Source organism: Pygoscelis adeliae, unplaced genomic scaffold, assembly GCF_000699105.1.
Source record: "Pygoscelis adeliae isolate BGI_AS28 unplaced genomic scaffold, ASM69910v1 Scaffold120, whole genome shotgun sequence".
Lineage (NCBI taxonomy): Eukaryota > Metazoa > Chordata > Aves > Sphenisciformes > Spheniscidae > Pygoscelis > Pygoscelis adeliae.
Window position 1 is genome coordinate 7,814,316 of NW_008824032.1, and position 23,707 is coordinate 7,838,022.

At 43.2% G+C, this 23,707-nt stretch overlaps 1 protein-coding gene across 1 annotated transcript in view; it reads right to left on the reverse strand.

The window, feature by feature from the left end:
• The window catches only part of ATP1B1 (ATPase, Na+/K+ transporting, beta 1 polypeptide), an 81,105-nt gene extending 68,010 nt beyond the window's left edge, over window positions 1-13,095 (reverse strand). The window contains exon 1 of the mRNA XM_009330596.1: window positions 12,987-13,095. Within this exon, the coding sequence (XP_009328871.1) occupies window positions 12,987-13,095 (109 nt within the window). The remainder of the gene's footprint in view (window positions 1-12,986) is intronic.
• Window positions 13,096-23,707: the final 10,612 nt, after the last annotated feature.

Consider the following 23,707-nt stretch of genomic DNA (forward strand, 5'->3'; position numbering starts at 1 on the left):
TGAGCTGTGGAGGAAGGAGAAAGCAAAGGAGAGGATGATGATGCTGGGAAGTGAAGTAGCAATACCTGAAGCCTGTATTATCAAAGAAGACTCTGTGTCATCAAGCCACCATCCCAGGCACAGAGACACTAAATGACTTGTCCACAGACAAAGAGCAAGTTATCGGCAGAGAGCATAATTTTAACAGATGATGACACGTGCTTATCCCCTCTCTCGACTCCAGGCACACTTCTGCCCTGCTGGTCTTGTTTGAAATTGCAATGAGAAAGTGACTAATACAAATCCGAACTGAAGCTGTCCTACCCAGGTATATTATTGTTGAGTGGGCAGCTCATAAAAGTTTCTAGACTGGTTCCTAAAGAGAAAAGAAACAGTGACATCCAAATGCCTGAGCCAGGCCTTGTTTTTAAAGGCAGCACGCACAGACGCACACAGGTGGTCCACCTCTGCCCTCTTCCCTTCCTTTCTTCTTTTTGCCTCTGCTACCATAAGAAAATTGCACTAGTTAAGTTTAAAATGGATTTTAAAAATAAATTTTCAAGTAATTTTTAAAGATTAGTTTTAAACCAGTGCAAAGGGCTGGGTAACCACCTCTTAGTTTTCAGAGGGCTCTATCAGTTTAGGGAAACTCAGTAGTGCACAATCTCAGATGTGGAAGTAAACTGGTACAGTGGAACTGGTGGAAATGTCCGCATGGATGCTCAGCTTTCTGTGATAAAAGCCTATACATATGAAGATGGAGGGAATCATTTGCAGTACCCAAGCTATTCCACACGCTCCCTGCGTGCGAGTACACGGTACCCTCTGTGTGGGAGGCTGCTTGGACAGCAGGGTGCATGGGAGCAACAGGGCCACTGCTCCAATCCAGCCTGCCCACAGCTCACTGTGGGAACCTTCTCCCTGTTGTTCTCCCAGAGGAACAGAAACATCCCTCCAGCCTTTTATGAGATCCAATCAAGCCTGCCATACGTACTTTGTGTATCAGAAAATGGGAAGAGGATAGGAAGCTGCATTTTAAAGCTTTGCAACTTATATTCAACAGCAAGGCCTAGCACTTCAGTAAGCAATTCTATGCAAGCCTATGATAGAGTTAAACTGTCTCTTGGGTTTTACTCTGTGAGCTGGCTTGGCTTCCCTACTTTATAGCTGCACTTGCTAAGCCTAATATTCTTTCTAACCTTTGGAACATAGAACACACTGCAATCTCCAAGCCAATGCCCTCAATAAGCTAGCACTGTCCCCAGGACAAGTATTCCTGAACATCAACCACTTTCCCAATATATGTTACCCTCTCTGTTTCCAACTGCCAATTCTTTTCTGTTCATCATCTCGTTCTGGATGGTGCCCATATTCCCTCACTCCCATGGAAGCACTGCCTCAGCTCCCAGCTGTGAACAGCTGGCAGGTCCCCAGGGTCCAGACAAAACTGTGGCTGCCCCTCTATCACATTGTTTGGATTAGAGTCGGTGCTGGTCCACCGCTAGGGACAGAAGAGATGCTGCTCACTTTTCTTGTGTTTTGCTGCCACCATTGAAACACAGCTGCAGCTTCCACACCAGGGGTATCCGGGTCACCAGCCTTCTGGCCATGCTTCCATCTTTTCCTAGTCTGCCACCCTCCTCTCTCAACACGTCTAACATGAAGCTTGTGTAGCAGACTTGTGCTGTGCTGGAAGAATCATAGAATCATAGAATCATTAAGGTTGGAAAAGACCTCTAAGATCATCGAGTCCAACCATCAACCCAACACCACCATGCCCACTAAACCATGTCCCTAAGCGCCTCATCTACACGTCTTTTAAATACTTCCAGGGGTGGTGACTCAACCACTTCCCTGGGCAGCCTGTTCCAATGTTTAACCACTCTTTCAGTAAAGACATTTTTCCTCATGTCCAATCTAAACCTCCCCTGGCGCAACTTGAGGCCATTTCCTCTCGTCCTTTCGCCAGTTACTTGGGAGAAGAGACCAACACCCAAGAAAGTGGGTTTGGCTGCAACACAGGGGAAAACGCTTCCCTCGCTCTCCTGGATTCAGGCACATGGGTAGTTTCCCAGTCAGCATGGCCTCAGCAGTTAGCAGACAAGAACTAAAGATGCTGTCGCAACACTGAAATTATGTGCTGTCGTGAAAAAGAGAGAAGTCCCCAGTAATGAAGCTAATATTTACCCTCGCTGGCAATTTGGGGGAATGCTTATTGTCCTTTCATATGCTTCAGCCATGCCTGCTGTGAGACAATCCATCATGTTACTGCTAGACCTGAAATGTGTGCAGTAGCCCACCCTGCAGAGTAGGCAGCAGGAGATGGAAACAAAGACGTTCACAGACTGCTACCATTTGAATTAAAAGAGCGTCCTTGTTACAAAACAGTGCTGGGAGCATCCTTGTTACAAAACAGTGCTGGTAAGGTCTTTCCCTCTCAATGGACCACACACAAGAATGGGCAGGGATTTAGCAGTGAGAGGGAAAAAGTAGTGCAATGCAAACGTAAAGAGAAATAATTGAGACCATGTGTAGACAGGTGCAGGCCTGGCGCTAGGAATCAATAAAGCATTTAACTTCCCAGAGCAGGAAACAAGAGCACGCAAACTAGCTATGACCCAGCTGCTTATTTTGCCTATTCCAGGGTGCTAGAGAGCCAGATTGTCTTCTGCTGCCACCACCTCTGGTTGACTGGGTTCAGAGTGTGTGGACAGCTGCTATTTCCAGCATCAGGGCTAGCAGCATGAGCTGTTCTCACTGCTCTGACCTCTACGCAGGGTCACCACCACTGCTCCTCCCATACATACTCCATCCCTTCCTTCCCTTTTCTGTCATAGGAGTAGATCTCAGTATCTGTTCCTCATACTTAGAGCAGTTAAATTCACTTTTGCCGTGTCGCTGGAAAACCTGACACTGCTCTGGAGAGGTGCTGCATTTATTTAAAAGCACGCTCAATTTGCAGCTTGAAGGTTTTTGATCTTACCAAGGGCAAGCTCCCATTTGAAAACCAGATTAGCTGCTGTAGCTCCTAATGGGACAACAGCCACCAACAGCCTCTGGTTAGGGACGTAGGGAGCACCCTCACAGCAAGGAAGGCTGCTCATCCCTTCCTGGCAGAGGCATGAAAGCAGCCCCACTTCCAAGAGTCCTGTAACAAACCAGCTCAGTATTCGTTCCAGGTTGGCCCCAGCAGCTGGCATCTGACACCGTACGTAACTGAATTGCATTCTGGTGAAAGTCACCCCCAAGTTCAGATGCAAAACTGGCTTCTAACACAGCTGTGTTATTAACCTGTTGAATGACAAAGAGAATCGCTAGGGATGCAGGTAATAAAGGAAGCAGTATGTTTCAAAACTTAACAAAAAATACTGATATGAGATTTCAGTAACTTCCAGTAGGAATCCATCACAAAGGAAGCTCTGTTTTCAGCAGCTCCTCAATGCCAAAACATTTAGTCTCATTATTGTAGATGCTTAAGCAATCATGTCTTAGGCTGCTTTGTTTCATAGCAGAATTGATCACTAAAGATTACAAACAGAGTAGTAGCAAAAGTTCTGCAAAGGAAGACACAAAAGCACACTGTTAAAGACTTATAGACAAAATATCCAAGTACTGCATGGAAAATGCTCACAAGCGTAGACTTATGATCATATGACACACAAAAAGAACATCACCAAGGGCACAACATCATGCACTCACAGGTAAGAAATGCCAGGATTAGAACTGCCTATGAAACCTTTGTTCCCTGTTGGAGGTAAGGCACTGTGATATAATCTCCAATCGCAGGATCACAAGCTGTTTTGTCTGCAGAACCTGCACCACACTCTGCACAGGGAACTGATGAATCTGAACAGTGACTCCACAATCATTCATATGTGGCCTGCACACTACTGGGTCACTGCACTACAAATTTCATCTGGGCCAGATGCACGCATACAATCACATTTTAATAATCTTTTCAGCCAAAGCTCACAAGATGGCATTTAGGAAGCTTTATATTCATATAGGGGACTTACACCAGCTGTGGAAGGACAGACCATACTTGACTCATCATGAAGTCAGTCAAGTGCAGGCAGACTGTGCATGATGTACAATCTGCCAGAACAGAGTGTCCCTTCACTTCTTTAAAAAGCATTTGACACAGCAGAGTAAGTATGTACTGTTTCAGCACTGTGCATCATGCAGCCATGGTACGTTTGCTCTGGTCCTAGAATGGACTTACCATCTCATACAGTCATGAATTGAATAAACAAACATGCTCATCCTTACTGTCCTCATTCCACTTGAATCTCCGCACTTTGTATCCTGCCCACAAGCTGAATCCTGCACTGAATGCCCTGTACATATTTCTCCGCAGTACTCTTAGCACAGTATCATACTGCAGGTCTCCACGGCACAGTGAAGTGCCAGGCCAACTTACCAGGGCCAGCTCTGAACAATCCATGTGCCCTATACCCAGCTAAGTAGCCTTAATTTATACCATGAAAACACACTTTTTCTCTGTTACCACTTAACAGACATATCCTCAGAACAACTCTGAGAGATGGTGGGGAAAGGATATTAACCTTGTTTTACACACATAGGATTGAGTCTTAGAAATAACAAGCTCTAACTCTTTCTGGCTGGCCAGTCTAAGATCTAAAGAAAATTATTTTTTTCAGAGTCCTTTGCCATTCAATAAAACTGGTGAATCAATACAATTTGTAATCTTCCACAAAATGGAATTCCTTAAGAAAAAAATCCATAGTCCATTATAGCTTCACTTAGCTATTTAGCTGGCACAAAGCTTCTATTAGCGATGCTTGTCCCTCTGATGCAATTCTTTTTTCAGGCTAGGATAGTGGTGGGGGCTGTGTCTCACAGCTGTGCCAACCTATGCTCCCAGGAGCAGGTGAAACCATTTGACAGCACGTGGCTGATTGGATTTTATTCCTGATTTCTCTTCTGCTTTGTTTCTCTGCAGCTGAGAGCGTTAAACTGAGGGGGAGGTAAACATTAGCTTTTGCTTCTTTTGACATGATTTGTGGCATAGATCTTTCACAGCTCACTGTGGGACTAGTCCCTAGCACTCATGTCCCTGTTAGATAGCGTGTGCTTTCTTCTCAATACCTCCCCATTAACCTGCTGACATGTATCTGCAAATAACAGAGGATAAATCTGCCTTCAAAATTCAGCCATGAGGCTGAGAGAAGTCCTGCCTGATGTCTGCAGGGAGAAAAGTAAAGGAATCCAAGGGACGCTTTGAGAATTAGTAAGTATCCTTGCTAGAAAGGAAATTTACTTCATGAAAATCACAGCCAGTCTCTCTCTTCCAAATCTCACATCAGACTTAAAATGACTGCAAGGCAAATAGCTGTGGGGGCAGAATACAGCTCACTCCACTCTGGAAGATGCTCTCCTTTACTTCAGCTTCAAGAGGTGAGTGGTATCATCCAATCTTTGCAAATGAGAAGCAGAGGTTTAACGAAAGAGATCATCTAGTCTTGGATGCAGACATGGGCAAAAAGTACCCTCCTGACCTATAAGTCTTCCCTATTTATATTTAGCAAGTTATTTCAAGCTCCATTCAGTCTTTGAACTAGAATAACCCTTAAAAAAACATCTTCAGTCATCTTTTGAATCTCCTCCTCAATCCTAAGCTGAGGTCAAGCTAAAAACAAGTCTGCGCTTTTGTCTCATCTTAGCCCAACTTTCAATTAGAAAACCCTTTTGATTCTGAGATCACTTTCTTTGCCTTGGAGAATTATTTCACACTTTCAGCCCAAGAATGATCACTATGTATTCATGTTCACAAGAATTTGTTCAAGCGCTGGGATAAATCCTCACATCTCCTGGGCTCCCCCGTCCTCTGGACCTAGTTTTGACTTCCCTTACTTTTTCCTTCCAGCACTGCCTCTTAGATTGCCTCTTTTCTTCCATCTTTCCTCTTGGTGGCAGGAGGGGTAGTTCAGGAGACCACCACCCTTGCACAACTACCTTTGATTCTCCCACTTTTTCCAGGCTCTTCTATGAAAGAAAGCCAAGTCTTATCTGTCGCCCAGGCACTGTGCTGACCTCATCACTGACTTCACAGCTTTATATAGACAGGCTGACATCACAGACCAAGTGAAGATTCTAGCTCTGACGTGTTTTTCCTCTTTGACAGCCGTCTTACTCCTTCACCTTTTGATGGAGACTAATTTTTTTACTAAATCCCTATTGTCTCAAAAAACAGAGCAGAAAAACCTTTTCTGAACTTTACATTTTCTTCTTTCACATTAATTGCACAGATATTTTTCTCTGGATTCCCAGTGTGCTTTCCATTTTTGTTATGCAATTCCAGATATGTTTTTTTTGTGTGCCTTTGTTTGGTTCCTACACAACTTCCCATAGTTAGGGATCTTGCTGGGACAATTAGGAACCAGCAGAACAGGGTAGGTAGTTTGAATTTCTGGTCCCTCTCGCCCATTAGCCCTTTAGAAAAGCTTGAGCCAGGCTACAAATACACAAATCATCTCCTCTCTGTCCTTTTTATAAGCTGTTCTGTGATTTCTTACAAAATTGCTGGATGCAGTAAGATTGCTACTGCATTCTGTCCCAGAATTGATTGTACCTTTATGTCAGGTAAACTTGGATATGCAACCCAGAGCTTTTGGCAATAAAGTGTGGCTGTCTAAAATTAACATTTGAGATTTAAAGAGTTAATGCCTTTTTTTTTCTGAATTCTGATACAACACAAAGGGTCAGATTTCCGTGTGTGCTTTTATTCTGGAGATTTTAAGTAGGTGTGTTGACAAGCTTGTTAGGAGAGCTCAGGCATCCTCTGCTAAAGTCCAGTGGCCTTAAAGAAAGGCTGGAATTTGGGAGATGCAGGTTCAACTCCCTGACTTGCCCAGATTTTCAATGTATCCTTGGATAAACCACTTAATACTCTTGTCATTCAGTTTACCACGAGTCACATGGTACAATGACAGTTTTTTTCCTCACAAGGCAGTTGGTAAGGTATTTATAATGTAAAGTGGCAAAGTGATGATGGTGCTGAAGGACTTGGAATGACTGGTGAAAGGGGAGCAGGGGAATATTCCCTGTCTCATCCTAAAATGACAGAAGTGAGGCAGAGCCCAAAGGACACATCATGTGTGCCTATGACTAATGTGTCTGTGCCAGATGTGCTCTAAAAACTAAATTAAAGGCCACAGGAACACAAATGGCAGTGTCTTATTCTTTGTTATTCAGCTGTATTTCTTATCCTCTTAAGTGTTTCTGTGGTATTATCTAAAAACTAGGAACACATAAACATTATCTCTTCACCACAAATGCAAACAGACCCTTTCTTTTCACCAATTAGAGCTTGTGGCACTAGCAAAAGGGATTTTTTAACCCAAAGTTGTCCCTGGTGAAGAATTTTCCTGAAACTGCCCCAGGATGAATGGACAGCTATAGTGGTTTACTCCTCTTGCTTTTTTTCTCTTCCATGCCTGTAAAGGTCTTTACTAGAGAGACAGTATTACTGTTATTATTAGTGAAGTATTCCTAGCAGTGTGCCAAGCATGTTAAGCATCTTCCAGACATAAATATTCACTCAGCAAGGGCCATTCTTACAGTTCCAATTGAATCAATGGCAGAGCAATCCCTCCTTGGAGGAGCTCGCTGCCAGTAAGCAAATAAACTCTGGGCAGGAGTGAGGAGTTGTGATAGGAAGATGAGGCCAATCACTCGGCCGTGGACCCCTTCAACACCAGACAAGAAACACAGGGCTGCAACCCTCCTTTATAGCTTTAGCTCCAGAAAGCCTTTCAGCAAAACAGTGCTAATGCAGAATATAATTATAATCAATCGGTGCTGGCAAAAGCTAGGCTATACAGATGATGATTAGCAAAGCTAACACGCTCCAACACACAGCCACAGGGCTTGTGCTCAGTGTCACCAACTCCGGGGCCCTCTGTGTTCCCTGCCGAACCCAGGCCTTTGCTGCCCTTTCTCTTCCACGTGCCCTGAGTCTCTTCCTGATGCAAAGGATGGTCACCTACCTTTGCCTCTTACACAAACGCTTCCAGGCAGACTGCTAGTCTGCTGGGTCTTCCAGATTCAGGCCTTGGCTCAGCCTTGTTTTATGGGAACAGTGAGTTCCCTCCCCAAGGGGAAAGGAGAGGCACTGGTGTCTTCTTACTTCTTACTATGTCAGGGTGAAAACAAAGTAGCTATTGCAAACCTCTAAAACTTTTGTCAACTTTCTTTCTTCAAATATATTGGAGTGGGCAATGCAAACAGCTACTTCAATGAGCAGATGAGAAGCACTACTTAAGAGTTAGGCATTATTTCAATGATCTGCTCCTAGGGAAAAATCCTAAGACACCAGTGAAAAATCAAAAATAAGTGACATGCCAAATTACTGATGCCAAAGAGCACTGAAATATTATTTCAGATTTTCAGATCAAATCTTAGTGCCAGAGTTAATATTTGGGAACATCCTTACTGTTAGGAAATTCATATCTGCCCTGAACCTCGATGCTGCAAAGCCTCTATTTTTATGTATGATAGTCCTCTATTTAAAAGAAAAATCAGGAAAAAAGCCTAAAAATTATGACCTTTTAAAAATGTTGAACATTCATCAGAGCTGAACTATATGTCTTGACACTTCCTGACCATACACTGCTTTAATCAGGACCCCTCAACCCTATGAACCATGACTGGCACAACTATTAGCTAAACCGCTTAAATCAGTCTAAGCCTTTAGAGCAGTTTAAGATAACTAAGCTACTTAAAACTCATTAGCACTAAGAGTTAAGCAACATCAACAGGGTATCAGAGATCCTGTATTACAGCCACTCTAGCACTGCAATTTTCTCAAACACGCACACTTCCAGCTTCGTGAATCCATTGCAAGTTTTTGTAAGTTGAGTGCAGCTGAAGATCTGCCCTGTGATCTTGCCTCAATGAACAATCCTGATGTAGTCCGCAACACAAGTCAAATTTGAAGCTGCTAGGATTATCCATCTTTTAATATTTATCCCAAGAGCAAACTTGACCAGAAAATATGGAAAACTGTCTTGCTGGGTTTCTTCATGTACTTAGAAAAAGTTAGATATATATTATTTCTTGACATCGCTTGTGTCTGCATGTTTCATAATTTTTTACGTATGTGTGTTGCGGAGAGAATTAAAGAGCATGTACGATGGTGTGAGACTTGTGAGATGGCTTGAGGTTGATATGACTGCATTACTCATGAGTGGCAAAGCCTCAGTCAGGTATGTAGTTCATTCCTAGGACTCAGTGTTCTACATTTTAGAGGAAAAACTCTTAAATATTTTTAAATAAGAAGTGAAGTATTTTTCAAGAATCTTATTCTAGTATTTCTTCAGCAGTAACCCCATCTTCCCTTACAGAACAAATTAACTGAGCAGCACAGGCAAAGTCACCGTTGCTGCTTGGAGAGGAGAGGCAGGTGTCAGGGCAGAAGGAGGGAAGGAAGAAACAGGAGAACAGGGGCCAAATCTGCTGAGACCCTGCCCTCATGCACTGGGGCCTACAGCAGCTGCCAGGGAAGGACTGTGGCCCCTTCTACAACAGCAACAGCTCCAACAGTAGCCAAAGTTTTTGTACTGGCCAAGCGGGCACTGTGGCAATCATCACTTTGCAGCGCGTAGCAGTCTGCTGCCCCAGGCAGACCTGCATTGTCTGTGCTTGCAGTAGACCTGTCTCCAGCTGCTCCGAACTTCTGACAGTATCACAGACCTGCTCCTACAGCTTCTGTCAGAAGAGGAAAAATGTAAATAAAACAGTATATGCACCTCAAAAAGAACACTGTTCCCTTTCTTTCTGACACCTAGTTATTGTGATGAAAGGTCTAGTATCTTGCTGTAACCCTTGCTTTTAGCCACATATGTGCTCTTTATTCACAGTGTAGCAATACTTTCATTAACATAAGCCAGAGGGAGAGGGGATAAGAGGAAGGAGCCTGACATAAAGAAAATGGCAATACTCTAAAGCTTCTTAAGGAGGAGTCGTAAGTCCCAGAGGAGACAGTTTAATGAGCAGAGTCCGGAGGTGGATGTAGCTCTCCAGTCGGTCACCTTGACATCAAAATTTCTCAACTGTTTCCCTATACTCTCCGCACCATTCTCATGACATAAAGGGGGGCTGAATACAGTTGCAAGGATAGTCCTGGCTTCTGAATGGCTGCAATGTTAATGGTGGTGTGTGAATTACATTCCACAGTGCTTCCAAAGTATTAAAAGAAAACTAAACAATGGCGACGTCAGAATTTCACCTTAGTCCTCACAAGGTTTATCAGCTGGAACATCAGCTCCTCCTCAGCCTTTCCCCACCTGAGATAACAGAGAAACTACTCATGGTGGAAAAGTCATATCTGTAGACTTACCCTAAGAAGAACCCCCAAGTACCTAGTTTGCCAGGGAATTTCAAAATTATGTGCTGAACATGAACAACAGACCCAGACCTAAGTTCTGGATCTGGAGAGGAAAATCCTCTGCCTGTGGCCAACCCTGTCCTCTCTGGTGCCTGTGCTCTTTGCCTGGGGCCAGGCAGGTGCTGCCACTGCTGTGACACTTCAGACTATGCTGTTTGCCATGTGAAAGGCTGGCACGTTTTTACAGAATTTAGTTTCCAAACTCTAGGTCCCTTCTAACCAGGCACAGCCCGAGTGCTTCAGTCCTACGCTTTTTTCAGATTTCAAGAAATACCACAGTAATGACGAAGGCACTTCTAAAAAGCAGGGCAGCTTTGTATTGACCTCCAAACAAGGTGAAGGAGTGAACGCACCGGAGCTTTTCAATTGACAGTAAGATTTCTAATGTGGGCAGATGTACACATTTTGCATCATCTTGTTCTCAGAAATGTGTGATATTTAAGTTGTTTTGTTTTAAATTAAGCAAAAGAGGCCTGAGATAGACATCTGGCATGGAAAATTTCAGCCTGAATGATAGGGTTTAGCGAAGTTGCAAACAACTTTGGGAAAAAAAAGTAAAAAAAAAAAAGTAAAGAGTCTCATAAGGGAAATGATTGTGCAACCTTAACTGTGGGTGAAGGTAGCTACTGCTGCCTAGGATGAGTACATTTGAGAGACTACCTTCTCATATAAAAGCTGCAGAGCAGTAATAGGGCGTTGTTTGGCACTGCATTCTTGAATAGCTTTAGCAAACACAGAAGACCAAAGACTAGGAAAAACAAGGTAGATGATAAAAAGCAAAACAAAACAAAGGCCTACAGTAAGTTCAGAGAACACTTGTATTTTCCATACAAACTGTATGACTGGACGTTAAAATTTCTGGAGCAGGGCAGGGCTATGTTTCTGGTTTTAGTGCAGAATGGTAATAAAAATGGAGTGACTGAGTTTCTAGGTCATAACGTAAGCTGTCATATATTCCTCTTTCTGCCTTTCAAAGTGTCTCCAGTTTCACTGAAGATTTACTGAACTCCTTTTAACTCTCTGGGCACGCTCTTCATCTGCGTTAAGTGCAATACCACTCAGAAGAGATCAGGATCTAGTCTTACCATCCTCTTCACTGATAGTTTACAAATAAAATCTGGAGTTTAAGTCACTTGATATGCACAGTCTCTCACTCTCCATCCAAGTTGCTATAACTGGATAATTAAACAGGACTGGAGATTAAAATGTACTTGAATTAAGTGGTTTGGACTCTTTGCTACAGTTTTGTCATTAAATGACTCATCTACCATTGAACAAGGCCTGCAATTATTATAATGCTTTTCTTTTCCCTAGGACATAGAAAAGATGGATAATTGGTCATCCCAGACATGAGTGCTGCCTTTAAAATATTTAAAATTATATAATCATCTCTGTTGTTTGTGTGCAGTAGGGTTTGGATTTTTCTTTATTTTTTCCAGTAGCTATACATATGTGATGGTTCTTTGTATTTCTGTTTTTTGTCTCTCTCTCTCAAAAAGGCATGGACTCCTCTTCAAGCTTCTTGTTCTAATAGAAATCCTGACATGTTACAATGAACTAAATAATATTGTATCTTCTCACAAAGAAAACAAACATTTATGTGTCTCCTTAGAGCACATCCACTTCTGGAAGTGAGATGCTAATCAAGCCTTGAACTTGCTAATCTTACTTCAGCAAAACTTCTGTTCAACCTGCCTAGCTAGATTTACAGCCAAGTTGTTTCACAGGAGCCACAAATGAAGTGAAGGTCTGTGTCAAGTCAGGAGGCAAAATTGCTGACTTTATTGTGGGCTGTGCTCCTGTGAGCTGGGATGGCTGGTTGCTGGCCCAACCCTGGAGACTGTGTATCAAAACAATACAAAGTCCACTGTGGATCACAAAAGGTGGGATTCAGGAAAGAGCAGGTCTCAGGTTGCATTGCCATCAAGACTAACCTTCTAGATATCTGAAGAGGGGTGGAAAAAATCCTCTTTGCTCTGTGCCTGCCCAGGGAAAGATTCATTTCTTGTGCAATGTTTTTCTGTACCTGAGTGTTGGTCTGAAAGACCTTCCACATAGAGTAGAGAAGCAACAGCACAGGAAAGAAGGTGCTGTACGAGGATTTTGCTTGCATGGTATGTGTGTCCCCAGCAATAAGCTGCAGTGACTATAACAGGACAGTGGTGCCACCTTGAAGAGGCATGGACTGTGAAGGCCACACAGCTCTTGGGGAACTCTGCATGTGTGGTGGATACTGATGGAAGCTTGGCTTGTGAACTCCTAAATCAAAGCTACATAAGCTGCAATTCAGTAGACCACTTCACCCATGCTTAGATCTGATGCCGTCCTAGAACACTGTAAAGGGAAAGCTTTTTCAGTCAGATTGTATTTTCTTTCCTCAAGGATTGTGAGGGATGTGCACTTAACTTTAGTGGCCTCTGAGGACTTCTGCAACGATGCAAAGTAACTGGAGGGTACAGTTCTCCCTGGTATTTCATTGCTTCCATGCCCTGGTTTTCTTTAGGAAACCTGGGGCACCTAGGATGCTTGTAAAAGACACTCAGAGCCACCAGTGCACTGGCTCCATTTGCCCTGGGACTAGTTCATCTCTTGGGCGTACCTGCTGCATCACTAGCACAGCTGCCATCAGCAAGCTGCGAGGCATCACTGCATATGCTCCAGCATTCATTGTCGTCCTCTGTCCAGCATTCAGCACAGCCCATCTGCATGTCGGGTAATCTAAGATTGCCCCCAGCTTTTTAACCATCCTCGCCAGGACTCTCCTTTCTGCACTGCTGCCCAGTTTGCCCATGGCTCTTGAAAACACACCACTTCTTTATTCTTTGTGAAAATAAGCAAACTTTTGAACTTTGGTATGTTAATCCTAAAAGACAAAAGAATATACAGGACCAGCCACCTGAAAAAATGTAAGCCACAGCCTGCCACAGAGATCAGTAAGAGTTTAGGTGCCTGTATTCCTTCTTGGACTTGGCCATTTGCCTGACAGCGCTTACCATCAGACTTAGTTTTTCACCAACTGTTTCCTGCAGCTCACAGTGAAAGCAAACTCCCACAGACTTCCACAAGGGTTCTGCCAGCGTAAGGCCATCCTTTTTCAGAGCAATCCTCCAGCAATGGTGAGAAGAGATTTGGTAGAAAGCCTGGGCTGGGGAATTTCTTCCTTGAATAATTAGATAATCTGCAATAGCATTCTTAGTGGTGTTATTAAAATGCCATGACTCAGATATAGCTGTGAGAATGATTTATTTTTCTGTTAGTAGAGTTGATTTGTGTGCATGGGATTTTCTCTTTGCAGGGTCAGAACAATTCAGAGTCCTTATCTTCACCACTTGCCTCTAGCCAGGTTCACTTTTTGCTCTCCACAGCAGTGGAAAAGTTTTAAATTGACACATAACATACTGAAACAGAGAAGGGAAGCATATGGGATTTTCTTTCTTTTCAGAATCTTAGCTAAACTACAGTGAAGTTTTGACCTTGTATTTAGGATAGTTCTGTAAACAAATGGGTGGACAGATGCATGATCTTAGCAAACAGCTGCTTTAAATGTATTTTGGGCCTAAATGTGACATTGTGGGGTGGTGACTAGCTTGTCAAAAACTGGATTACCTGAATCAGCACTCATTTGCAAATTCAGAAGCTGAGACCTGATCCTTAAGGGCTCTCTTTTGCTGGCGAGCACACAATTTATTTTTTTAAACTGACACAAATTTTCCTGTATCAAATAATGCATTTTATCTCAGACGACGTATTAGGTCAATGGTTTGGGCTGATGAGAGATTAAAATAGTAACATGTTCTAAGTAAAATAATGCAGACCTGAAAAAGCTTGGTATGGAGGAAAAAACAACCAGCCAAAACCCAACCACACCTAGAAAAAAGATCACCCTAGCTCTAACAGCTTAAATCCTTTTTTTCCATAGGAAAAATTGTGAATCTTCTCTGTCCCACTGGCAGAGAAAAAAGAAGGTGATTCTGACCGATTTGCAGTATTCTGGCCGACCACAGGAGAACATAATTTGAACCTTTCACAATTCAAATGCCAGAAAAGCGTGGCAATGCCATTAAGCCTTATGAATGAGGAGCCAGTGAGATTTCAAGGAGTATGGGATGGGTGTTTCCTTCTCTTCCTCTACCAGTTTCATGCCATTTCTCTGCCTTCTTAAGATCAAGCTGCCCTGTCCATTAGTGAGACTGCTGCCCTTCCTAGTCTTCTGCAATCACCTGCTGTGACAAGCATATAGCCACTCGCTGCACCACCTTGTGTGTTATTATAGTCAATAGTGGTTAACCCAGCGGTGACATTTCTGGACCAGCTCCATTTGATACTGCTGATACCGCTTCCCAGCCTGAACAATTGGAACTGTGTACACACTCAGTGCCAGCCATTTGAGTGTACCCTCTCTAGCCAAAACTCACAGAAACCTGATAGAAGTGCTGAAGTCCCCACTGCTACCTGCACAGCCACCTGTGCAACACCAGACAGAATTGGGGCGAAGAGGCGTCATCTTGCAAACACTCGGACTCCTTCACCCTCCCCTTTGGCCCTTCCCCAAACCCACCCACCCACCACTGAAGGTCCATTTCCCCACAGTCACTCCCCCAGTCACTCTTCATCAGCTTGGTATACCTTCAAGGAGATCTCAGTTGCTTCTGGTCAACCTGTGCTGGGTCAGTGCTTGTGCACCCCCCTGTGAGAACCCCCGGGGCACTCCCCACAACCAAGCAGGACTCAAGACCTTGCCCCTACCCTGGCATTCAGTCTCTTCTGCTCCTTCAGCAAGACCAAGGTTTGTACATACAAAACTATGGCAAAGGCATCAGCTACAAGACTTTGTCCTGTCATTTCATACAAGTAAGAGCTTCCTTTCCTCTTGCCACAAATCTGAGCTTAGTTTGTTGCATGCTGTTAGACAGTAACTACGATTGATTCCTGCAATTGCTCCATATCAGAGGTGGGTAAGTGAATGTTTACCAAATCCTGGTACTTTGGAGTTTGCACAATATTATTAGATAGATCAGCATAATAAAGCATGTAGGGATCCTTTGATCTAAAGGCTGCGCATGTATTTCACATCTGAAATGTCCACGGTACCAGAATATTTCCTTATGTGCACAATTCCAGATTACCATGCACATGTTCTTCCTGGCTTTCCCTTCAGTTCTGCTAAGTCAGACATTTTAGAATTCAGTGTCACCTGGCTTTGCCCTACACATTGCCACAATCTATTAGTGAAGAAAAAAGCCTACTAACTTTTTGCTTAAATAAAAGATTAGAATTTAAGAAAAGCAGCATTTCTACCAACACCATGTGCAGTACAGATCTTCAAGGATTTTTAATGTACTTGCTTCAAGGTGATTGTACCTGTCCTCAGAGAGGAACTTCCATATAGACTTAGATGTTACACATCACCAGGTATATTACCTGTGAACCAGGTTTGACCTGCTCTTACTGGAAATAAGCAATTGTACTAACTGGATAGTTAGTTCCCAGAATAGAGATTTTATAACTAGGGAGAGTACTCAGACTGCAGCCTTTCAAATCTCTGAGTATATTATAACTTAACTACTTGGTAGCATTCAGGGGACAAAAAAAAATCTGCGTGCCACCTTAATGAGTTCTTACTAGCGATACAAATATTTGGGCTTCTAGACAAAAGACGATTATAGGTTAAATGATATTTGGATAGCATCATGTGGCTGATTAAAAATGGAATAAACTGCTAATGCAGTGAAGAATGCATCTGTTTACAGGCCTGAATCGACTTCTAAAACAAGAGGAGAAAAATTTCTGAAAAGTTTTCTCATTTTATGTACTACTGTGTACAAGTGACACATCTGGTTTCCATTAGGCATTTTTCCAAAGGAAAAGGAAAAGAAAAGAGACAACAAAGGTGAAATACATCTTACTTTAAACCCAGAGATGATTATTAAGGGGTTTTTTTTTGGAATTGCAGTTCTAGTCTGATAAACTGTTATGCAAAAATACTACTAACTCAACAGAACTGCTGCCATGGAAATGGTTCTCCAGCAACTCTTCTCACTTCAGTGAAATGCAGTAGGGTTTGTTGCTCCCCCATCCCTTCTGCCCTTGCCTGCATTTATTCTGCACCATGAAGGCAATATAATGGACTTCCCTCCTTGGGCATCATCACTATGGTGTTTGCCTTCCAAATTAGCCATACTGTCTGAGGCCCACCAAAACCTATGGGAAAAAGCATCGAGGAGGCAGGATTTGACTTGCAGAGCCTTTAAGAAGGTTTATGTGGAAGACCTGATTTTCTGAATACCCTCTAAATCCACTAAGGGTTTCAGAGGACTGTAGAACCGTCTTTTTTTTTTTTTTTTTAAAGATACTTTTCATTTTTATATAAACTTCAGCAACAGAGGCCAATGCGGCTGTGCTCCCAAAATGATATCCCAGAAATCAATCTGATATGATGTTACTTTCGGTGCAAGGTGACAGATTGAGAGCTCTGGCAAAGAGGAAATCTGCTTGCCCGTGAGGCCAGACACAGTGCAGTGCGAAGGGGCTCCTCCTTCCTTCCTGCCCCACAGGATGCAGCACTGGCTAACACAGGAAAGGGAGACGGTGTGGAGCACCTGGGAGCGTTGTTCAGTCTCTGCTCCGCCATTTCTTTCACAACCCAAGTCATGTCTTCAACCTCAGCCTGCGCAGACACAAACAAGCTAGTTTTAAACTGGCCAACAAAGCTACAGAAAAAGGCATAGCTACCCGAGGGACTTATTGTCAGTGCCAGAGTAAGCACCGGGCTGAGGGAATTGTACTACCGAGTACCCTGCTGCCTCATCTAGAAGTGGCCTAGGTCCATCTCTGTGAGCCAGCATTTTCTCCTTGAGAATAGCCCCACCTTTGTGATACGGAGCAAATGTCCCCTTTATCTTTCTCTGTCTTTCAGTTTCTTATTCATAAATCAAGTGCCTTGTCTACTAACACCACTGTGAAGAAAAATGCTTGAAACAGGTAATGTACCTTGGATGGGGGAAAACCTGGCACCTAGCTGACCTGAAATGTGAGCGAGTTCTGTCCTTTTGTCCTTTACTCTTACTGCCTTTCGAGTGGTCATTTTATGATACACTCTCCCACTTTTTTTCCCACAAAAGAGAAAGACAGAGTGACGTTTCCCACCCATCCACTCTCCAAACTGACAACAGTTCACCTCTGTAGTGACTTTTTTTCCCTTGTAAGCAGACAAGTAATTTACAAACAACAGAGTATGTATTCTGGACAAGTGATGGACAAATGCCATAGTGGTTAGGGGAAGCATCTGAAACTCTAGATACCATTCTGAGCTTCAGAGGGCATCCATCTCTCTTCATAGTAAAAATAGGCCAGAAATACAGTAAGAATAGACCTCTCTCGTGGGGTTTTGGTACATCAGCTCCTGTTTGAGGCCAGAGTTGTCTGAACATTTGGAAGAGAAGGTTAAAAGAAATTTTGGTGCTCATAGGAGAGGAGATTAAAAAAAAGAGGAGAAGGAGAAGGAGAAAAGTGAAAAAAGGAAGAAAGGAAGAAAAGGAAAGGGAAAGGGAAAAGAAAAGGGAAAGGGAAAGGGAAAGGAAAAGGAAAAGAAGGAAAAGGAAAAGAGCTTGATGTTTTAAAGAAGGATTTGGTTTATTTTCTTTGGATTAATTTGTTCATGCCTAAGAGCTAATAAGTCTCAGCGATCAGGACAAGCACTTCCCAAGGCACTAGCAATCCTCCTCCTCACTGCCCTGCATCACATGCAGTCCCCTACAGAAATGAAGAGAATACAAAGGTGCTGCAAAATACTATGAAATCAGAATGGCAGGACCTTGTACTCCCTATGCCCTTATGTTGCAGCACAAGGATTACACACAGCAGAGGAAAATGAGACATAAATCTCCTCTAGCCTCAATACAGGAGATCCCTGCTGGGGGATCTGATGCTGCCGTTGGCAAAAAGTGTCAGCACCCAGTGAAACTGGTGGGAGTTTAGGGCATACTTAATAAAAGAAATGTAGGACTGGCCCTGGACATATTCATGTAGAGCCCTTTGACAACAGTGGGAATCCCTTCCTGGGTTCAGCTGTTCCAGACCAGACTGGAAATGCCAGCCAGAAAACAAAGCAAAGTGATGCTACTATTGCCCTTCATTTATTTAGCCTTATTGTAGTGTAAACAGACATGAAACCTGATAAAGCAAAAGCTCAGAGCACACCTTATGCTTTGGGGATGTTTACAAATTGCCAGCCCTTTATGAAAAGAATAAGCAGGAATTAGAAAAAAAAAAAAATCCCTTGAAGATATTTCCTGGTTCCTGCTTAAGCATGTGAAGGAAGACTTAATCAATTTGGACCAGTTCCAGATGCACACCGTCACCTCCACATGGGGCTTTGCTTTTCCTAATGCTTGTATCCATGTTTGCCATTCAAACTGATAGAGCCGTGAACAGCAGCAGCAAGCCAAAAGAAAAGGTTGTCTAGTGCAGATGGTGGAAAACCAGGCTTGGCAGCTAGTGGGCTACGGACAGCCCTGAGCAGTGCATGTGAGGTGCAAAGGGAGGAGGAGGATTCACCAAGATGGCTTGGTGGCATGGGCCCTCAACCAGAGCTGATGACAGATCTGTCTGCTTCTCTGCCTTTTGTCAGCTTTTTGATGAAAAAAAACCAGCTCTTAACCAAAATCTATTTGGGGCCAGTCTACAAAGTCAACTGCTCTTTACTAAAAGCTGCCGTTCACTCAACAGCATGGTATTTATGTGAGGTTCCTGTTTTGATATGCTTTCCCCATGCTTGTGGTGCTGTAAATCCGGCTGCACACTAGGGCAGGAATTTCCAAGCAGATGGTTGCCAGGGTTCTCCCTTCAACACACCACAGGATCTGCTAGGCCAGGTCACATTAGCAACCACCAAGTCTAGCATCTTGTCTGAGGCATCAGGCAATGCTTACTTCTCAAGAGGCAAATTCAGAATGCCATGGATGGTGCAGTGCTGGCTATGAGGGAGAAAAATTCCTTTCTCCTAAATAAATCAACTGCCCTGTGTCCCAGACCTATTGCCATCGAACTCCATTTTCTCTTCTGCTTTGTGCTTCACATACACTTCCTCAATCACATGACGGCTTTCCTTTCCAAATCTTGGGCGAACTGTGTCTCATGGGAGCCCACACTCTTGCTAAAAGGATCTACCAAATCCCTTGCCCCTGGCATGCTACACGCCACAGCGCACAGCCCAACAGCCCATACCAAACTGCAGCTAGAAGCCAGGCATGTTCAGCCACCTTGGGGAGAAAGCAGGCAAGGGAAGGGATACTCCCAGTGTCTGTCTTGCAATTCAAATGGGATTTGAAATGTCGCAGGACAACATATTCCAAATAAGTGAATGTAGCCTTTCATGAAGGTGATGTGTAGCAAGTCAATTGGGTTTGTGAATAGCACAAAGCTTTGCAGGAGACGGAAATGCTTTGATGGCGTCTACAGGGCTATAAGGGACTACGTAAAAATGTCACACTTGATTTTCCAGATAAACCCAGGCAGTTAAATGTTATTTAAATCAATGACAGCTGTCCAAGTCCTGTCCTACTGAAATCATATAATTCAGCAATTTTTTCATCATTTCATTCCTATCCAGTTATTTTCCTTTTGATTTATCTACATTAAAAATTTATGAGGTGGGCCCAGAAAATACATGCAAAGTTGGGGTTATGAATAGCCAAGGAAGAGGGATCAGCTTGCATAAATACCTTCTGGAGAAGGATCCAGCAGCCACTGCACTTCAGTTTCTCATTCACGATGAGAAATGGCAGTGCGTGTGCTGCTCACTCCTGGCTCTGGCAAAGGGCTAATACTAAGGGGCTGAAGGACTGAAAGGCAAGTCCTGAGACTTGGCAGCCCCTTCTGCTCACAGATTTTCCCACTTTTCCTGGGGCTGGTGTGACATACCTACCAGCTGGTGCAGCTGACTCTCACTGCCCTCTAGTGCAGGGATCAAACTTGCTGAATAATTTAAAGGTCGGGGATATGTACAAATGGAACAGACACCTACAGCTGAACGGTGAGGCAGCTGTTGCTCAAGCATGGGAGGTCTATGGCTGGCAAGGAGACTCCCAAGTTGTATTCCAGGTGGCACTGTGGCCATGAATATGAGGCCACTGATCTGCTTTAACAGTGCAGAGCAACCGGTTAGCCCTTCTGCTGCCGCAGACAGAAATTCTCATGCAAACCACAGGTAAATCAGTGAAGTATCACCAAAAGAGAAGCATCACATCATAATTCTACATTTTACAAGTGTCAGAAATGGCTTCTGGGGGTGATGTTTTTAAGAGAACACTTGGTTAGTTCAGTCTCTGTCTCACATGTTGGTGGTTGACTACTGAACCAATTCATGAACCTTCTCATCTCACAGGAGGTTTTAGAACTTCTTTTCCATAGAAGATGACAATATAGTTTTGAACTACTGAAATACATGAAAGCCCAAGAAAAACATCCTTCTGTGCAACAGTGGAACCACTCAGGACAGTTTTAAATAATCTTGATTTTTCTCATTGCTTCAGGCTTTAGAGACATTGTTAAGACAGAAGACAGAGCAACCTCATCATCAGATTCAGCAACTACCCGCAATTAGATACAGCAGATAAAATTACATTACTGGAGAGAAAAGCTGTATTTACAGTGGTTCCAAATAGACATCTGAACTATTTATCTGCTTCTGACAGCTGGTGTATTCCAGCTATGCTTTGTATCGTGAGATAAGTGAATCTGAATGAGCTAAGTCAGAATGACCACATTCTTGGGATCCATTTGATAGCTTCCTGTTGAAAAGAGGCATTATAATGAGATAAATTTAATAATATGAAAGATTCAGAAGAATGGTAATGGACTACAGAGCCCTTTATCTTTTAAAGTCTTTTGTAGCACATCAGTTCACGCAAGATCATCCAGCCCATGGTCCTTTCTCTATGAGAGTTCAGCCTCTGGGCAAAATACAAGAAATGGTATAAATTTATCCTGTAATCCATAATAGATAGAACTTATTTCAAAAGCATGGTGCTAATGAAGCACCATTAGACAGTCAGTGGTAGTAAGCGCCTTGGCTCTGTGGCTGCATTTAACTCACATGAGATATATTAATAGTCCCTACCTGCCTTTAGCTCCCCAGTAGTTACTAACACACATGCACACTTGCACAGATCAGCCAGCCTGCTGCCCATCCACATACCTTTGGCTATATGCCTGTGAAGCTTCTCACTCTTTGAAGATTTACCTAGCCTAAACAAACTAATTATCTGCAAAGATTACCATCTCGTACCCATCCCTCTTCCCAGCTCTTCTAATATATATAAATGGGACCTACCATGCTTTCACCTAACTAAAAATCAGCCCAAGGTACTGTGGCCAAAACCTATTTTAATTTCAACAGGCAATTAGAAGTCTGTGCAAAGCAAATTAACATCCTCATCCAGTTCCCGGCAGAGAGCTATCCATGTCAAGCCACATCGTTACAACCTGTAGGTATGAATTCAAGGACAGATACCATGACACAGAGTCTAATTATGGTCAGAGCTTGAACACATTGGTAGAAATTGTAACCACTGCTGCACCTATTCTGTGACTAGTTGGAAGATTTTACCTTCAAGGGCACTTTCTAACCAGCAATAAATGCACCTGAGCAGCTCCTTCTGGTCACCTGAGTAACTACTTCTTTTGTGAGTACTATTTGTACCAGCCTTGCGTATCTTTGTTGATGCCTCCACCAACTACAGTCAAACCCAGGAAGAGAATCCCAGTTTTATGAACGTTTCTTGCTATCGGCACTACACAGCCAGATTTTCAAGTTAACAGCAGCAACATTTGCACACAGACAGTGTAACTTCCCAGTAATAAAGATGTGCTGACTCCTCGGCGTTAGTTCCCGCTCGCTGAAAAGATCTGGGGACACAGAGACAGACGCTCCCAGCGTGGAGGTGAATGTTTACCACTGGGACAGCAAACTGAGACTCTGACTGATAGCAGACAAATAAGGGGAACTCTTTAAGCAGTTGTTTCTTAAAATGAATCTCTTGCCAACTCGGAGGTCTGGTTAAATCTTTGCAGAATCAGAGAGAAGGATCTTCAACTAACACCGCCTTTTTCAAGCTTAATTGGCTTATTTCCTCAATTCCCTTGGGAGGAGTGTCAGTGTGCAAAGTGATACGTACATGCATACTTGCTCTTCCTCTCTCTTCCAGAGGTATTCTTAGTATATACCTGCTGCTGCTGCCACTGCTCCTGCCATTGAGAATGAGAGATCATTTGAGACCTATTGGGCTTTTTGTCCCTATAAATGCAGTCATATAACAGCATAACAAATGCAGCAGTTGTGTAACAATTCAGTGTATTTGACAACAGCTGGAGGAGGAAGAGCATCTGAAAGGACAAACCACCAAAAATGCCACCTCCCTTAGAAAAAACAGAGACGTCCCACTGTAAACAGAGTTGGAACAGGTGAGCTTGTACAGTCTTAAGTGTAACACTGACCACAGCTGTACAAGTTTCTCTTAAGCCCTCCTCCAATGTTGCGTTTCAACTCTGTCCTGCAGGGACACTTTCTAAGAAGTATGCATAAATTTCATGCAAAAATATGGCTCTATCTATCTAGCTTCAAATCAGAGTCATGGGAAAGACTCACATTGGCTTCAGCAGAGTTAGCTCAAGTCCTCCATCTAACCTAACCTACTGCTGATAGGTATGTGTGCCCCTAAATGGCCCAGATGTCCCACACTGATAGCACATGAACAGAATATCATACTGACCATAGTATGGAGCTATAACTCGACTGTTCTTAAACCACCCAGAGCTAATAACTAGGAATGCAGAGATAAGCACAGCACATGGTACCTTCACAAGGGTCTAAGGGAGCTTCATGAGCTAGTGGGTACCGTCTCCACTTCTCCATGCCCTGTTGAAAACTCCAGCCTGTGGATCCCAGCCTGATCTCCTTTACTCTTATGACCAAGCATTGCTCTTCTGAAGTCAGTGCAGTGCTATTACTGCCAAGCACAGGAATAAGTTAATATTGTCTATTTTCTCACTTACATGCTCTTATGCAGCAGTAAATATAAGCTTGAAGTAGCTTATGCTTAGTGAAAAGGGAGCAAGCTGGCTGAAATTTACCGTAGGGGCAGAGCATGCACACAGGCTGGTACTCCTGGTAGCAAATGAGCTCCTTCCCTAGCTACCCTGCAATAACACCTGCATATGTCTAGAGACAAGCAAGGAAACTGTCTACCATCATTGCTATTTCAGAACAATAAAAGTCAATATAACAAGACACAACTGCTTTTCAATTACAATTACTGTTTT